The 13,887-nt window shown below is 52.7% G+C and overlaps 2 protein-coding genes across 5 annotated transcripts in view; both read left to right on the top strand.

Moving 5' to 3' along the window:
* Positions 1–1,503: 1,503 nt before the first annotated feature.
* Positions 1,504–8,611, top strand: QARS1 (glutaminyl-tRNA synthetase 1). Its single transcript, XM_058558112.1, has 24 exons — positions 1,504–1,649; positions 1,796–1,943; positions 2,316–2,425; positions 2,858–2,933; positions 3,158–3,222; positions 3,794–3,847; positions 3,990–4,050; positions 4,377–4,448; positions 4,572–4,657; positions 4,835–4,921; positions 5,387–5,486; positions 5,603–5,681; positions 5,763–5,871; positions 5,970–6,100; positions 6,207–6,299; positions 6,412–6,549; positions 6,630–6,717; positions 6,807–6,950; positions 7,051–7,155; positions 7,353–7,445; positions 7,566–7,693; positions 7,787–7,853; positions 7,928–8,053; positions 8,472–8,611. The coding sequence occupies exons 1-24, from the start codon at positions 1,533–1,535 to the stop codon at positions 8,520–8,522; spliced, it is 2,328 nt and encodes a 775-aa protein (XP_058414095.1). The 5' UTR covers positions 1,504–1,532; the 3' UTR covers positions 8,523–8,611.
* Positions 8,612–9,622: 1,011 nt separating this feature from the next.
* Positions 9,623–13,887, top strand: part of QRICH1 (glutamine rich 1) — a 45,159-nt gene continuing 40,894 nt past the window's right edge. Inside the window, exons 1-2 of one of the 4 annotated variants that reach the window (XM_058558082.1) lie at positions 9,623–9,965; positions 11,426–11,485. The gene's annotated coding sequence lies outside the window, so the exon portion shown is untranslated. Of the gene's footprint in view, positions 9,966–10,428; positions 10,624–11,425; positions 11,486–13,887 lie in introns of those variants that run through there. The other 3 variants (XM_058558090.1, XM_058558072.1, XM_058558098.1) reach the window with 3 other exon arrangements.

The raw sequence follows: 13,887 nt of genomic DNA, 5'->3' as shown, positions 1-13,887 counted from the left end.
GGTGATGGTGCTGTAATGAATCCTTCGGTGGCATCAGGTACAGAGGAGACAGGGAAAGTGGCAGGCACCCTGCTCATCACAGGCACCTTTGTGGTGGGCTAGGCACCTGCAGCTATGGACTCAGCACAGGCCTGGTGTGGCTGTGGCTCTGCTTCTTGGTGCCTGTCTATGACACCACTCCACTGCATCCCCTGCTCAATGCTTGCACCTGGCTTTGGCTGGATTGGCATCAGGCTGCGGCCAAGGGGCCATAGGGAGGTGGGAAGCCCCAAGACACAGGACTGGACCTGAATACTGATGCAGTGTGTGTCCCTGGGTGAAATCTGGCATGTGGTCATCATGTGGGACTCAGCTAGCTGTAGGCCCAGAAATGGAACTTGGTCATTAGTGGGACTGGACCTGAATACTGATGCAGCGTGTATCCCTGGGTGAAATCTGGCATGTGGTCATCATGTGGGACTCAGCTGTAGGCCCAGAAATGGAACTTGGTCATTAGTGGGATATGGCTACAAAGCAGGACACAGAATATGGATACAGACTGCAGTCAGGTTCCTGCCCAGTCCTTGAAGGTCCAGGAGTATTGGGAACACAAGGCCTCCAAGAGCCTGAGTTCCAATCCCAAATTTGGGGATCTCCTCACCATCCCACCACCAGCAGCTCCAATTCCACAAAGAAAACAGACTGTACCTTCTGTTTTAGCCTGATAATTCCCAGCAGGTCCTGGAAGTCCAGTGAGAGACTGTGGGGAAACTCCCAAGCACAATAGTCATCATCATGAGGATTCTATCTCCTCTGCCTCACCCTGTCCCAACTTCAATAAAATATCCTGTCAAAAGCCTACAGATGGATTTCAAGGCCTAATTTGCTTGTGGTTTTCATGTGGTAATATTTGTATGCTTTGGCAAGGAGGTTAAATGTGCCAGGAGATGTTAAACCAAATCATCACAGAACTTCTGCGAGGTCCCTCCTGACCCAAACCTCCTCTCCCGGCCAGGTATGCGCCTTCGGGTGTCAGACTTATGAGGCCCCTCGAGGGGTGGATGGGCCATTCCGTACATTCTCTGCGCTGGAGTCTTGACCGGATTTCCCGGGCTTTAGTTTGCTCAACTGTTTCCATGACAACTCCAAAGCCGTGACGACAGAAACGCGATAGGAACTCACATTTGCTCCCGAGAACAGAATTGGGATGGTCCCAAAGTTTCCAGGGCTGAAGGACAAAAGTCGAAAAGCAAGGGCCATGCCTGCGTCTGCCTCCTGCCTCGGTGCTGAACACCTTCCCTCCAGGTCCGCGGCAAATCGCTCCTAAAAGAGACCCGGAGCGCGGAGACGGAAGTTAAACGCCCGGAAAAGCTGGTTTGGCAGCCCCTCTGTTCCTTAAACGGCGCCGACTACCCTGGGGAGCCCCGCCCCCTCTCTCCAAGAAAGGACACCATTGGGTCTTTCTGGCGGCTTCGCTCTCCTATTGGTCAGTGGGCTAATGCCAACGTGCAGATTGGCCCCAAAATTTCTTCCGGTTTCCGGTGTTCCCTGCGATGGCGACTGTGGACTCCTTGTCGCTCTTCACTGGCCTCGGCCTGAGCGAGCACAAGGCCCGGGAGACGCTCAAAAACGCGGCTCTGAGCGCGCAGCTGCGCGAGGCGGCGACCCAGGTGCGAGCCCCTCGGCCCCTAGCCTGGACTGCCAATTGTGCCCCAACGCAGCCCCGGGCCAGGTCCCATCCCCATCTAGCCACCTTGTCTCGCACATGCCTTTCTTACTGGGCGTGGGGCTTCTTTCCTGACCCCTCTGACCCCAGGCGCAGCAGACTCTGGGCTCCACCATCGACAAGGCTACCGGGACCCTGCTATATGGCTTGGCCTCGCGACTCAAGGATCCCCGGCGTCTCTCTTTCCTCGTGAGCTACATAGTCAATAAGAAGATCCACACTGAGACCCAGCTGAGCGGTGAGTCCCCTGTCTGTCCTGCCACTTCCACCTCCAGCTTCCCACCTCAGCCATGACCCCCATCTGCCCTTTCTGCCACGTCCCCCAATATCTCTCTAGATGCCTACTTCTGCCCTTCCCTCTAAACTATGGCACTTAAGGATGGAGAGGGCCGCCTCTGGTGAGACTGACTGGGGAAATGGGTAGGTCTGAGGAAGAGAGCTTCCCTCAGAACATATGCTTCTTTCTTGTGGGCTCAGGGCTTCTCTAGGGTGGTGCAAGGCTTAACCTCTTAGGAGGCCAAACTGTAATTGGGGTTTCATGGGATTAGGGCCCTGTCTACCTACTTCTTGGAACTGAGATGCCACAAACTCATTGCCTCTCCTTTCTCAGCTGCCCTTGAATATGTGCGAAGTCATCCCTTGGATCCCATCAACACCGTGCACTTTGAGCAGGAATGTGGTGTGGGCATCGTGGTGACCCCAGAGCAGATTGAGGAGGCTGTGAGTCTTTCCCCAGGCATTGGCTGCCTCCTTAGTAATGACCCTGGAAAGGAATGGCTCAGCTTCTCCACCCAGGAAGACTCAGGGTGAGGGTGTGGGTCCCTATATAGCGTTGTTTTTTTTTTTTTTTTTTTTTTTTTTTTTGCGAGGATCGGCCCTGAGCTATCATCCACGCCAATCCTCCTCTTTTTTTTTTTTCCCCACTGAGGAAGACTGGCCCTAGGCGAACATCTGTGCCCATCTTTCTCCACTTTATATGGGACACCGCCACAGCATGGCCTGACAAGTGGAGCATCAGTGCGCGCCTGGGATCCGAACCTGGGCCACCAGCAACAGAGAGCGTGCACATAACTGCTACTCCACGGGGCCGGCCCCCTTATATAGCGTTTCTGAAAGACACTTTCCTAAACCACATGGTTTGGCTTTCTGCAGGTGGAGGCCACCATAAATCGCCACCGGCCCCAGCTCCTGGTGGAGCGTTATCATTTCAACATGGGGCTGCTGATGGGTGAGCAGGGCCTAGGGCAGGGGGCTGTGTTGTTCTCTCTAGTCATGCCTTCTCTTCTGGGCATGAGTGAGAGGGAGGTGGAGGGAGGAGGAGGAACACCTTAAAAAGTGGTCTGGTTGGGCCCAGGCTCTGGTTCCTGAGGTCAACTAGGACCTTTTCTTGGGAAAGAGGGTGGGAAGTGCTCTCCCTTGCCTTTCTGCAGCTCCTTGTGCCCATGTTTCTAGGAGAGGCTCGGGCCATGCTCAAGTGGGCAGATGGCAAAATGATCAAGCATGAAGTGGACATGCAGGTGGGCACCTCCTTGAGCTGAAGCAGGCAAAGGCCCTGCCATGGACAGGGCCTAGAGTCCACTGAGGGATAACCAGAAGTGAAGGGGAGCAGACCCTGTCTCTATTTTGATGGTGGATAATAGAGTCTGGTGTGGAGAGGGCAGTACCTGGGTGGGCAGTAAAAGACTTGGGCCTCTGCATTGGGTCTAATATGGGGTGAGTCACTTTACTCTGAACCTCGGTTTCCTCATCTTGTAAATAGGGGTGATGTGGCTTTCATCTCAGGATGCTGTCATGGAATCACAAGAGGGTGATAGCCGAGGTAGATTGCTTATCTTGATGCTAGGCCCATAGTTCCTCTCTGTAAATGGTAGTTTTTGTTACCTGACCCCAGTGTGGACCCTCAGGAGGGAAAGAGCATTTGAGGCCAGCAGAACCATGTGAGGAACAGAGGTGGGATGGGCTAGGTAGGTTTTTCAAGGTGGTGCTGGTAGACAGGCCAGGAAGCCCTTAGGTGGGTGGACGGGGTCCTTCAGGGGCTCCTCGAAAGAGAACACTCCTGTCCTGGGCCTGACTCTGTTCTCTGCTCAGGTTCTCCACCTTCTGGGTCCCAAAACGGAGACTGATCTGGAGAAGAAGCCCAAGGTGGGGCTGAGTGTGGTCCTGGGTCCCTGGGGATGAGGTCGGGTTGGGTGAGACTTCAGGCTGGGGAAGGGACTGTCTCACCCCACTGATCCCAAGACCCTGCCCAGGAGAGACACTGACCCAACTTCTGGGTTTCTCTCAGGTGGCAAAGCCTCGGCCTGAAGAAACAGACCAGAGGACAGCAAGGGATGTGGTAGAGAATGGTGAGAGGCTTGAGGCTTCTGTCCCATTCAGCTCCCTGACTTCTGGGCTTTCCGCGTGATTGGTCCTTACAGCCCTGTCCCCTCAGGCTATTGGCTTACTCACCACCGGAATTCCTGGTGTTTTCTTTGTTCCCTTTACCCAGAGACTGGCCTGAGGAGGCCTGAGAAGTCTAGCTCTGTATCTTTTGTCTCAGGGGTTGGAGGAAGAGAGGCCTGCTTGGTTCTGTTCTGATTGCAGGATGTGGGCAGTACTGACAGGCACTTCCCTGAGCTAGGTGTGGTAGCTGTATCCAGAAGATAAGTTTTCCTTGGTCTTTTCTCCGCAGGTGAGCCTGCTGGCCAGACCCTGTCTCTGATGGAGCAGCTCCAAGGGGAGGCACTTAAGTTCCATAAGCCTGGTGAGCAGGCAGATCGAAACTCTGGAGAGGGCTGGATTTTGACAGCAACTCTTGCAGCCAGGCCACTGGGGTAGGGAGTCTTGGGCTGCAGCCTAGTTCTCAGGCTTGTTTTGGTTCTGGCAGGTGAGAACTACAAAACCCCAGGCTATGTGACCACTCCACATACCATGGATCTACTGAAGCAGCACCTAGAGATCACTGGGGGACAGGTGTGTAGGAGTATGGCTAGGCAAGCTAGTGCCATCAGCGCTTGCCTGGGGGCCTGGGCTGCTTCTGTACTGCTCCATCTTACCTATCACCATGGCCTCCCTGGGAAAGGGTGTCTGTTCCTTTAGGGTAGTCTGAGCTCTGACCTAATTCTTCTGCTCCCATTCCCCTTATTTCAGGTACGTACCCGGTTCCCGCCAGAACCCAATGGAATCCTGCACATTGGACATGCCAAAGCCATCAATTTCAACTTTGGCTATGCCAAGGTGAGTATGTGTTGGGGACCTGGCAAGCAGGGTGACCACTTGCTGCTCCCATGACTGGATACCAGAGAGGCGTCCCACCTTCTCTGCTGCTCCTATAATGTGCACAGAATGGACAGAGGCCATGGAGGGGAACCACGTGTGTGTGCACTCCGCTGCTGATACTTAGGAATGACAGATACTTAGGAATCCATTGGGCTCATTGGGAAAAAACTGAGGTGAGGCAGTGAGTTCAAATTTGGGGAAATTCCCTGTGTAACCTCTTGGGCTTAGGAAGAGGCTGTGCTCTCTGTCCCAAGTTGGTATAAGAGATGCTTTGTTTAGGGCATTTAGATACAGGAAGATGAGTGAAACTCTTGAAGGCACTTTTAATTCTGACATGGAAGACCTCTGAGAATGTCCCAGTTTGATGAGCTAGACTATGGGAACTAATGATGTGGGAGCTCATAGATACTGCGACTCTCCTAGGCCAACAAGGGGATCTGTTTTCTGCGCTTTGATGACACCAACCCTGAGAAGGAGGAAGCAAAGTTCTTCACTGCCATCTGCGACATGGTGGCCTGGCTGGGTATGGGCTGGGCAAGGCCTGGGCAGAGCTGGTGGTCAGTGGGCCTCTCCTTGGACCATGGCCTGCCTCTGGGTGTCCCTGGCTGGTTGCTCATACCGTGTCTCATTCTGCCCCAGGTTACACACCTTATAAGGTAACGTATGCCTCTGACTATTTTGACCAGCTGTATGCCTGGGCCGTAGAGCTCATCCACAGGTGAGGCCAGTGCCATGATGGTGGAGCCAGGCAGGCTGACCAGGACATGCCATGCCGGGTGCTCATACTCCTTCCTCATAGGGGCCAGGCCTATGTGTGCCACCAGCGAGGAGAAGAGCTCAAAGGCCACAACCCACCACCCTCACCCTGGAGAGAACGTCCTGTAGAGGAATCATTGCTGCTCTTTGAGGTGAGGTTCTGGAGGAGCAACTAGGTCTGGGTGGGCCAGGATGCTGAGGATGAGATGCCCCTGTGCTGAGAGGCAGCCTGAGCCCTTGCTCTCCTCAGGCAATGCGCAAGGGCAAGTTTGCGGAAGGTGAGGCCACTTTGAGGATGAAGCTGGTGATGGAGGATGGCAAGATGGACCCTGTGGCCTATCGAGTCAAGTATACACCACACCACCGCACGGGGGACACCTGGTGGGTGTGAGCATGGGGTGGGGTGGCGGAGTTGTAGAGTGGGGTGGTGGGCCATGGGTAAGGCAGAGTGGGGCTGGATGGTGGGCCCACTACCTATGCCCTGCAGGTGCATCTACCCTACCTATGACTACACGCACTGCCTCTGTGACTCCATCGAGCACATCACCCACTCACTCTGCACCAAGGAATTCCAGGCCCGGTGAGGGAGCTGGCCCCATGGGGTGGGTAGGACCAATGGGATTCCAGCAGCCCTTCCTGTGGTCTCTCCCTGCTCTGAGGTGGCCAATCCTGACTCTTCCCTCCCATCCCAGCCGCTCTTCCTACTTCTGGCTATGCAATGCGTTGGATGTCTACTGCCCGGTGCAGTGGGAGTATGGCCGCCTCAACTTGCACTATGCAGTCGTCTCTAAGAGGAAGATCCTCCAGCTTGTGGCAGCTGGTGCTGTGCGGTAGGTATGGTTGTTTGGCTCATCAAAGGTTGGTAGTGCTAGTGGCATGTGCTGCCTTCTCACCACCTCCTTGCCCACAGGGACTGGGACGACCCACGGCTCTTCACACTCACAGCCCTACGACGGCGGGGTTTCCCACCTGAGGCCATCAACAACTTCTGTGCTCGGGTATAGCCTAGTAGGCTGGGTGGGCAGGTAGGGGCTGAGCATGACAGTCTGTGGTTGTGGTTGTGACTGATGCTGACCTTTCCTGCTAGGTGGGGGTGACAGTGGCACAGACCACGATAGAGCCACATCTGCTAGAAGCCTGCGTGCGTGATGTGCTGAATGACACAGCCCCGCGGGCCATGGCTGTGCTGGAGCCATTACAGGTCATCATCACCAACTTTCCTGCTGCCAAGGTAGGTCTGCCTCAATTGTGTGTGTGGGAGTGTGTGTACCTGGTCTGGGCATGAGGGTCCCAGTGTCTAGTGTGACTCAGATACCCATCTCCTGCTGTAGTCCTTCGATGTCCAGGTGCCTAACTTCCCAGCTGATGAGACCAAGGGCTTCCATCAGGTTCCCTTTGGACCCATTGTCTTCATCGAGAGGACTGACTTCAAGGAGGTGATTAGGGGGTGGAGGGTCCTATTTGCTGCTGAGCCCAGTCCTGAGGTCCTTTCATCTCTTCTGTCAGTCTGTCAGTCCACCTACTTCCTGCTTCAGATGAACCAACCCCTGCCAGACATAGAGGTAGGGGAGAAGCCTCTTGTACCTGTCTGACCTTTGCAGCCTCTTGTGTCCACCCCACTTTCTACCTCTAGGAGCCTGAGCCAGGCTATAAGCGCCTGGCATGGGGCCAGCCTGTGGGCCTGAGGCATACAGGCTACGTCATCCAGCTGCAGCATGTTGTCAAGGTGAGGGACAGCTGCAGCCTTCCTACTGCAGTGCGTGCTGGGGTGAGGATTTGGGTGCAGCCTGCAGTCCTGGTAGTGGTCCCCAGGTCTGATTGTAGGCTTCTCGCCCTTGACTTCCAGGACCCCTGTGGCTGTGTGGAGAGCCTGGAGGTAACCTGCAGACAGGCAGATGCTGGAGAAAAGCCCAAGGCTTTTATTCACTGGGTGTCACAGCCTGTGACGTGTGAGATTCGCCTCTATGAGCGACTGTGAGTGAACACAGCTGGGGTGGGGGCAGGTACAAGATGGGCATTGCCTGCTGTGGCTGCACAGCTGGAGTCTGACCTTCACCCTGGCTACAGATTTCAGCACAAGAACCCTGAGGATCCTGCTGAGGTGCCTGGCGGATTCTTAAGTGATCTGAATCCGGTAGGCTCATGGGGTGTAGGGTGAGGGTGGTGGGTCTCCCTGGCTGGATGGCCACCTGAGTTCCCTGCTTGCAGGCATCACTACAAGTGGTGGTGGCAGCATTAGTGGACTGCTCTGTGGCCCTGGCAAAGCCCTTCGACAAGTTCCAGTTTGAGCGGCTGGGCTACTTCTCCGTGGATCCAGACAGCCGCCAGGGACAGGTGCTTGAATTTACCTGCGTGCCCTTTCTACAGTGACAGTGGTGGCTGCCATTCACTGTGCCAAGCGGTCTGCTTACATTCCCTTAGTTAATCCTCACCACCTGAGGTGGGGTTCATGTTCAACTTATGAGAAAACAGGCTCAGAGGTTAAGTCCATGCACAAAATTTTGTATGGACCTTGCCTTTCTTACTCAAGACAGGGGGCAGGCATAAGGATTGTTAGAATCCTTATAAAATGGAGGCCCAGAGTCATTTAGTCCCTTACCCGAAGTCATAAAGTTATTGAGAACCCGAGTCTCCTGACTCTTAGCTCCTCTGGGATGAGGTGAGGGCAGGGGTGGGGTATCCGTGATGAGACCCACCCGGGCCTCCTGGCCTAGTTCTGGCTGGTGGTCATTCTTCCTCCTCTGCCCTCCAGCTTGTCTTCAACCGGACGGTCACACTGAAGGAGGACCCTGGAAAGGTGTGAGCTGGAAGCCCCATGGACCTACCTCATCCTTCTGGAGGCTAGGAGTACCCAGACTCCATGTCAATAAAGAATAGTTAGATCCCCCTGGAGTCTGTGTGTTCTCTCTCTGCCCTCCCAGCACCTGAGGGCCTTAGAGACGTGCGAGGGGTTGTGGGGAGGTAGACTGCACACAGAGGATTACTGACAGCTTTGAAACTACTGGTGCACTTGTTGATGCTAAAGGGAAGGGGCCTGTGCCTGATTCAATATCCTCTGCACCTGGTCTGGGGGAATGGCAGGCCTTGGGGTGCTGCTTCACTGTTAGAAGCCCTATGCCAGAGGAATCTGGAAGATTTGTGTCTGACTGAGTGCCTAGGCAGATGAAGAGAGGTTTAGCTCCCAGTCCAATCATTCAGTAAATAATTGTTGAGTGCCTATTACATGCCAGGCACTGTGAAATGAGGAAGACTTGTGCGGTGGCCTTCTAAGTTGGGGAGACAGGGTGACAAGGCACTGCAGGAGAGGTCTCTCTAGGGCCTGTGCAGGGCTGCAGGAGGTTCCTGTCCCAGCCTGGGCCTCAGAAGACTAGTCTCAGTAAGTGACTCCAGAGGGGAACCTCAAAGGACTAGGGGGAGTTTGCCAGGGCAGGAGGAACAAATGCAAAGGCCCAGAGGCTTTTTTAAGAAAAAGTCTGTGGTAAGCTGGTTGCCCTCTGGGGCAGTGTGGGCTACTGATGAGGCCGGCGTGTGCCTGCAGCTTTAACAACCCTCCACATTTTCCCTGTATACAAACACCAGGCTACCCGAGGCCCGCTTTAAGGTGGACTGGACTGCTGAAGGCTGAATTAGGACGACAGCAGATGGTGGTGGTGGGATCCCAGACGCTAGAGACTCCGGGAGGAGAGTGACTTGGGGCCTCCCAGATGGGGCGCAGCTGAGGGCGCCGAGTCTAGGTCAGGCGATGTGGGGGCCACCTTAAGCGAGAGGCTGGGCCGCGCCTCGTGTGTGACTGCGTGACCTAAGGAGGCCGGAGCAGGCAGCAGAAGGTGGGTCCAGAGAGCAAGCCTCGAGCCCCAGGCTGCCCAAGCTTCACAGCTAGACCGATCTACGGCCCTGGATCCGCCCCGCATGGAGGGGCGTCCGAGGGCGGGCTGCCCCGCCCTAAATCTCGAGCTCTTCTTGCCGCCACTGCCGCCTGAAGCCAGGCCTCTTTCCTCGGCAGAAGCGTTCCCTTTAAGTCTGGCCAGGCAGTAGTCTCAACTCTCGCGGGATCCGACGCTTCGATTATCGCGAGAGGGGTATTCGGCACCCATTGGCTGTGAGGGTTGAATGTAAGATGGCGCTCAGGGAGCTGTGAGGGGAAAATCCTGTCGGTCTTAGAGCGGTGACGGCAGAACCGGGGCCCCGAGCGGTGCGGCGGGGCCGGCGGGTTGAGCGGTGGTGGCGGCGGCGGCGACGTCGCCGGGTAAGGGCTCCAGTGAGGGCAGGGATGGGGCGAAGCTGCGGGCCTGAGAGCGGGCCCACCCCACACAACGGCGGGCGGGGGCGGGCGGGCCGATACCGCTGGGCCCAGGAGACCTCGGGGCTGCTCCGGAGCGGAGAACGTCCCTGGGCTCGCGCGCCCCCGCCCTTTGGGTGTGGGTGAGCGGGTCGGGGATTTAGGTGGGCGCGGCGCGCGAACGCGCTTTTGTGTTAGCGCGCGGCCGGGCCTGTGTATGCGCGCGCGCGCTTGTGGGCCTCCCGGTGCGTGTGGCCGCGACGTGCGCGTTCCCGGCCCGGATATCTCCGCTCTTGGAGTTACAGCGTGTGGGCCTGAGTGGCTTTCTGGGGCGCGCGCCCGTCCGTACCCCCCCCCCCCGCTTCGGGGCGCGCGCCTTGCTGTTGGGTGGCGCCGCCGCCTCCGCGAGGGCGCGCAGGACACCCTTGCTGCGTGGAGGGGCGGCAGTGTGAGGAAGGTTGCGGGTTGGGCCCTTCCTGCTCTGGTGACGTCCCCGGACCGCCGTGGCCTAGGCCTGGGGAGAAACCAACTGGCTTTGCGGTCTGGCTTGCGGCCCCGCTCCTTTGCGAGGCAGGCGAGATTGCTCGTTCTCAAAGAATGCGGCGACTTGAGGCCCATGTGCAGGGTGGGTGTTTGGGGAGGGTGCTGCCTTGCTTCTGAATCCGAGCCCTGTTGGTCTGTGAGAGCTGCGAGCCTCCTCGAGTTTCCTCACCTTGGTTTGGTGCTTTGTGCTGGGGAGGGTAGGGTAATCCTAGAAGGCTCTTCAGCGGTACCTGCTCTCATGTCATTAGAAAGTAATTCTTCCATAAGCGCAATTCCTACGCGTCACCTCTGTGCGCTGCTGAAGGGGATCCTCTTCTTTGGGTGATGGGAAACTACTGAAGCCCTAAATGCTGCTTTAAATTCTTAAGTGCAGCCTTTTCTTCTGTGTGAGTGGGAGGAGTTTACTTGTATTCTGTTAGATTAAGGGCCCGCTGTTCCTCAGCCAGAAAGTTGCCCAGAACAAAATTGAGCAACCTGAGAATCAGTGCTTTGCCTTCTTTTGTAATTCCAAAATTCCCCAGCAGAAATTCCTAAAATTTGTCCATGTATCACTGGAGAAGTCACTTTTGATACAGGATTTCAGTCCATTTCATCTTTTTTTTTTTAGCCCCAGCTCCGTGTTCTGGTGCTGGGGGAGTTCTAGCTTTGTCCTAGAGAAATATGCACTTCTTTTTTCTAAGACAAAGCATCTGCTAGTTTATGTTTTACAGTTTTGCTTTATTAAGTTTAAGAAAAGAGAAGCTAAGAGGAAGTAAAATTAGCAATCAAATTTGATAATGGTGGGGGTAGTTCTTTCTAATATACTGTATTTTATTTTAAGAACAAAGTTAAAATTTAAAAAGAGGCTGAGGATAGAAGGAACTTCTTTGTTCTGTCTTCTTCAGAATGTTACAAGTCTTAAGAACTCAGGACAAGCAGCAGAAATACATGCAACATGGTGACTGGTGAGTTAAAATCATATGCTGGAAATATGTGTGCAGTTTTTTCCTGGTAATATTGAACATTACAAATTCTGCCAATCATTCTGAGTGCTGTCTGCCAGAAACTACTAGGTGCTGGAAAATTGAAGATATGGGAGAACTGCATCTTTGAATCCATCTGCAGTTTGCTGCTTCAACACTTTTCTCCTCTTAAAATGTAAATCAGTGCAACTTTCAGATTTTAGTGTGAGGAGGCATCAGCTTGTCTAAGGACCTAAATGAAAGCAGTCAGGTTTATCTAGGATACACTTAAAATTTTAATATACCTTTCAGGCCTGTTCTGGAATATCTACGTTTTTGACTATGTATTAAGTTTGAGATCTGCCTTTTAAATTGATGTCGGTAGATATTTTTTTGTAAGCTCATTAACTTAAGATTTACCTATTAGAAGATGTCCTACTTCCAGTCCTCTGTGATGAATAATTTTTGTGTCTCTCCATGAATCTGTGCCTTTCCAAATTCCCTTTCCAGTTTATGTTGCCATTTCAAACACAAGATCAAACAGTGGTTGAAGTTTCTTGTGAATTTGAATTGTTCCAAAAAGGTAGCCAAAGTCAAGGGTTGTGGGTTGGCTGTCCTCCATCATGACAGAATCAGGGATTTCTTCCTTGAAGCTTGCATGCCTTCTTTAATGTAATCACTCAGGATTTGTCCTTGATGTGCCATACTTCTTGCTTGTCTGCTTTGTAAATGGCCACCCTTTATCTATAATGGTCTTTTATTTATCAGCTTCAGAATGAGGTGTTACTGACCACCTGTTCTTTTCTGTTACTTTGTGTTTAGTTGCCCTGCATTTTGTTCCAGATGTTTTAAGTTCTCTCCAGGCTTCATTTAAATGCTTCATTTGTTTTTTTCCTAATTGTTACATTGGATTGTGATTTCTGATTGTGGCTGCATGAAGAAATCACAGATTAACCTCTTGCTTTGCTGAAAAGAGGAAAAGAATGGTCCTTTGGTCTCACACTTCAGGCTTGGGCAAAACTGTAGGTAGAGCTGGTGGGCTATGTCAGAAAGTACCTTTTTTTTTTTTTTTTGAGGAAGATCGGCCCTGAGCTAACATCCATGCCAATCCTCCTCTTTTTGCTGAGGAAGACTGGCCCTGGGCTAACATCCATGCCCATCTTCATCCACTTTATATGGGATGCCGCCACAGCATGGCTTGACAAGTGGTGCGTTGGTGCACACCCAGGATCCGAACCGGCGAACCCCGGGCCGCCGCAGCGGAGCGTGTGCACTTAACCGCTGGCGCCACTAGGCCGGCCCCAGAAAGTGCCTTTTTAAAAAAAATTGTAAAATATCTATCTGTATCTTTAAATTCAGATGATCTGTATACAATTTAGTGAAAAATTATAAAGTTAACCACTGTGTAACTACCACCTCCTCAAGAAATAGAACAATGCCACCACCTCTGAACCCTTCATGGATCCTTTCCTGGTCACAGCTTCTCAACCCCTGGAGACTATTACTGTTCTGTGTTCTGTGATAATCATGTTTTTGTGTTTCTTTGTACTTTTACCACCTTTGTATCTCTCAGCAACATAGTTTTTTTACTTTTGAATTTTATATAAATGGAATCATGCTGTATTTTGTGTCTTCTTTTAGCATTGTGTTTGTGAAACTCATCCACGTTGTGTGCAGCTGTAGTTCATTCCCATTTCTGTATCATATTCTGCTGTATGAATATACCATAATTTATTCTACTATTGATAGACATCTAGATTCTTTCAAGTTTGGGGCTATTATTAGCAGTGCTACTATGGACATTCTTGTGTAAGTACCTCTGTATATGTGTGTCAGAAACACCTCGGGCTGGAATTGCTGGGTCGGGTGGAATGGGTGTTTTCAGCTTCACTAGATAATGCAAATAGTTGTGCCAATTTGTAGCCCCCCCATCAATCTTTGGTAAGAATGTGAATTTAAGTTCCGGTTGCAAGTGTGGTGTCCAAAAATAGAACGATGTTGAAAATGCCCCTAAATCAGGGATTCCCTTGGTAAAGGAAGGGGGCAGATCAATGGCCCAATGGGGTAATTTCTATCACAAACCCTGTAGTGGGTTAGTATCTTTTAAGGAATAGAAAGATGTTTCCTAATCTGTTTCTTTGAAATGACTCCTTTATGTTAATTAGGACAAATGTGACTGCAACTTTTTAAAATGGAAATTGATTTTTTTCTCATGTGAATATGTTCTACAAACCAGACTTACTAAGCTATGAGGAGCCATTGGTAGAGTAGATGTGAACCTTGAGAGGGGCCCAAGAGCATGATTGTTGGGTAAAAAGGAAGAGGCAGGCAGCTCGAATGTCTTCTCTTAGTCCATCACCTCTTAGTCCACGATGACCCACTCTGCAGAGCTGCATGGGAAGCTG

This window comes from Diceros bicornis, chromosome 2 (genome assembly GCF_020826845.1).
Source record: "Diceros bicornis minor isolate mBicDic1 chromosome 2, mDicBic1.mat.cur, whole genome shotgun sequence".
NCBI classification, from domain to species: Eukaryota; Metazoa; Chordata; class Mammalia; order Perissodactyla; family Rhinocerotidae; genus Diceros; species Diceros bicornis.
Note: the sequence above shows the minus strand (reverse complement) of the source record. Positions and strands in the feature narration are given on the sequence as shown.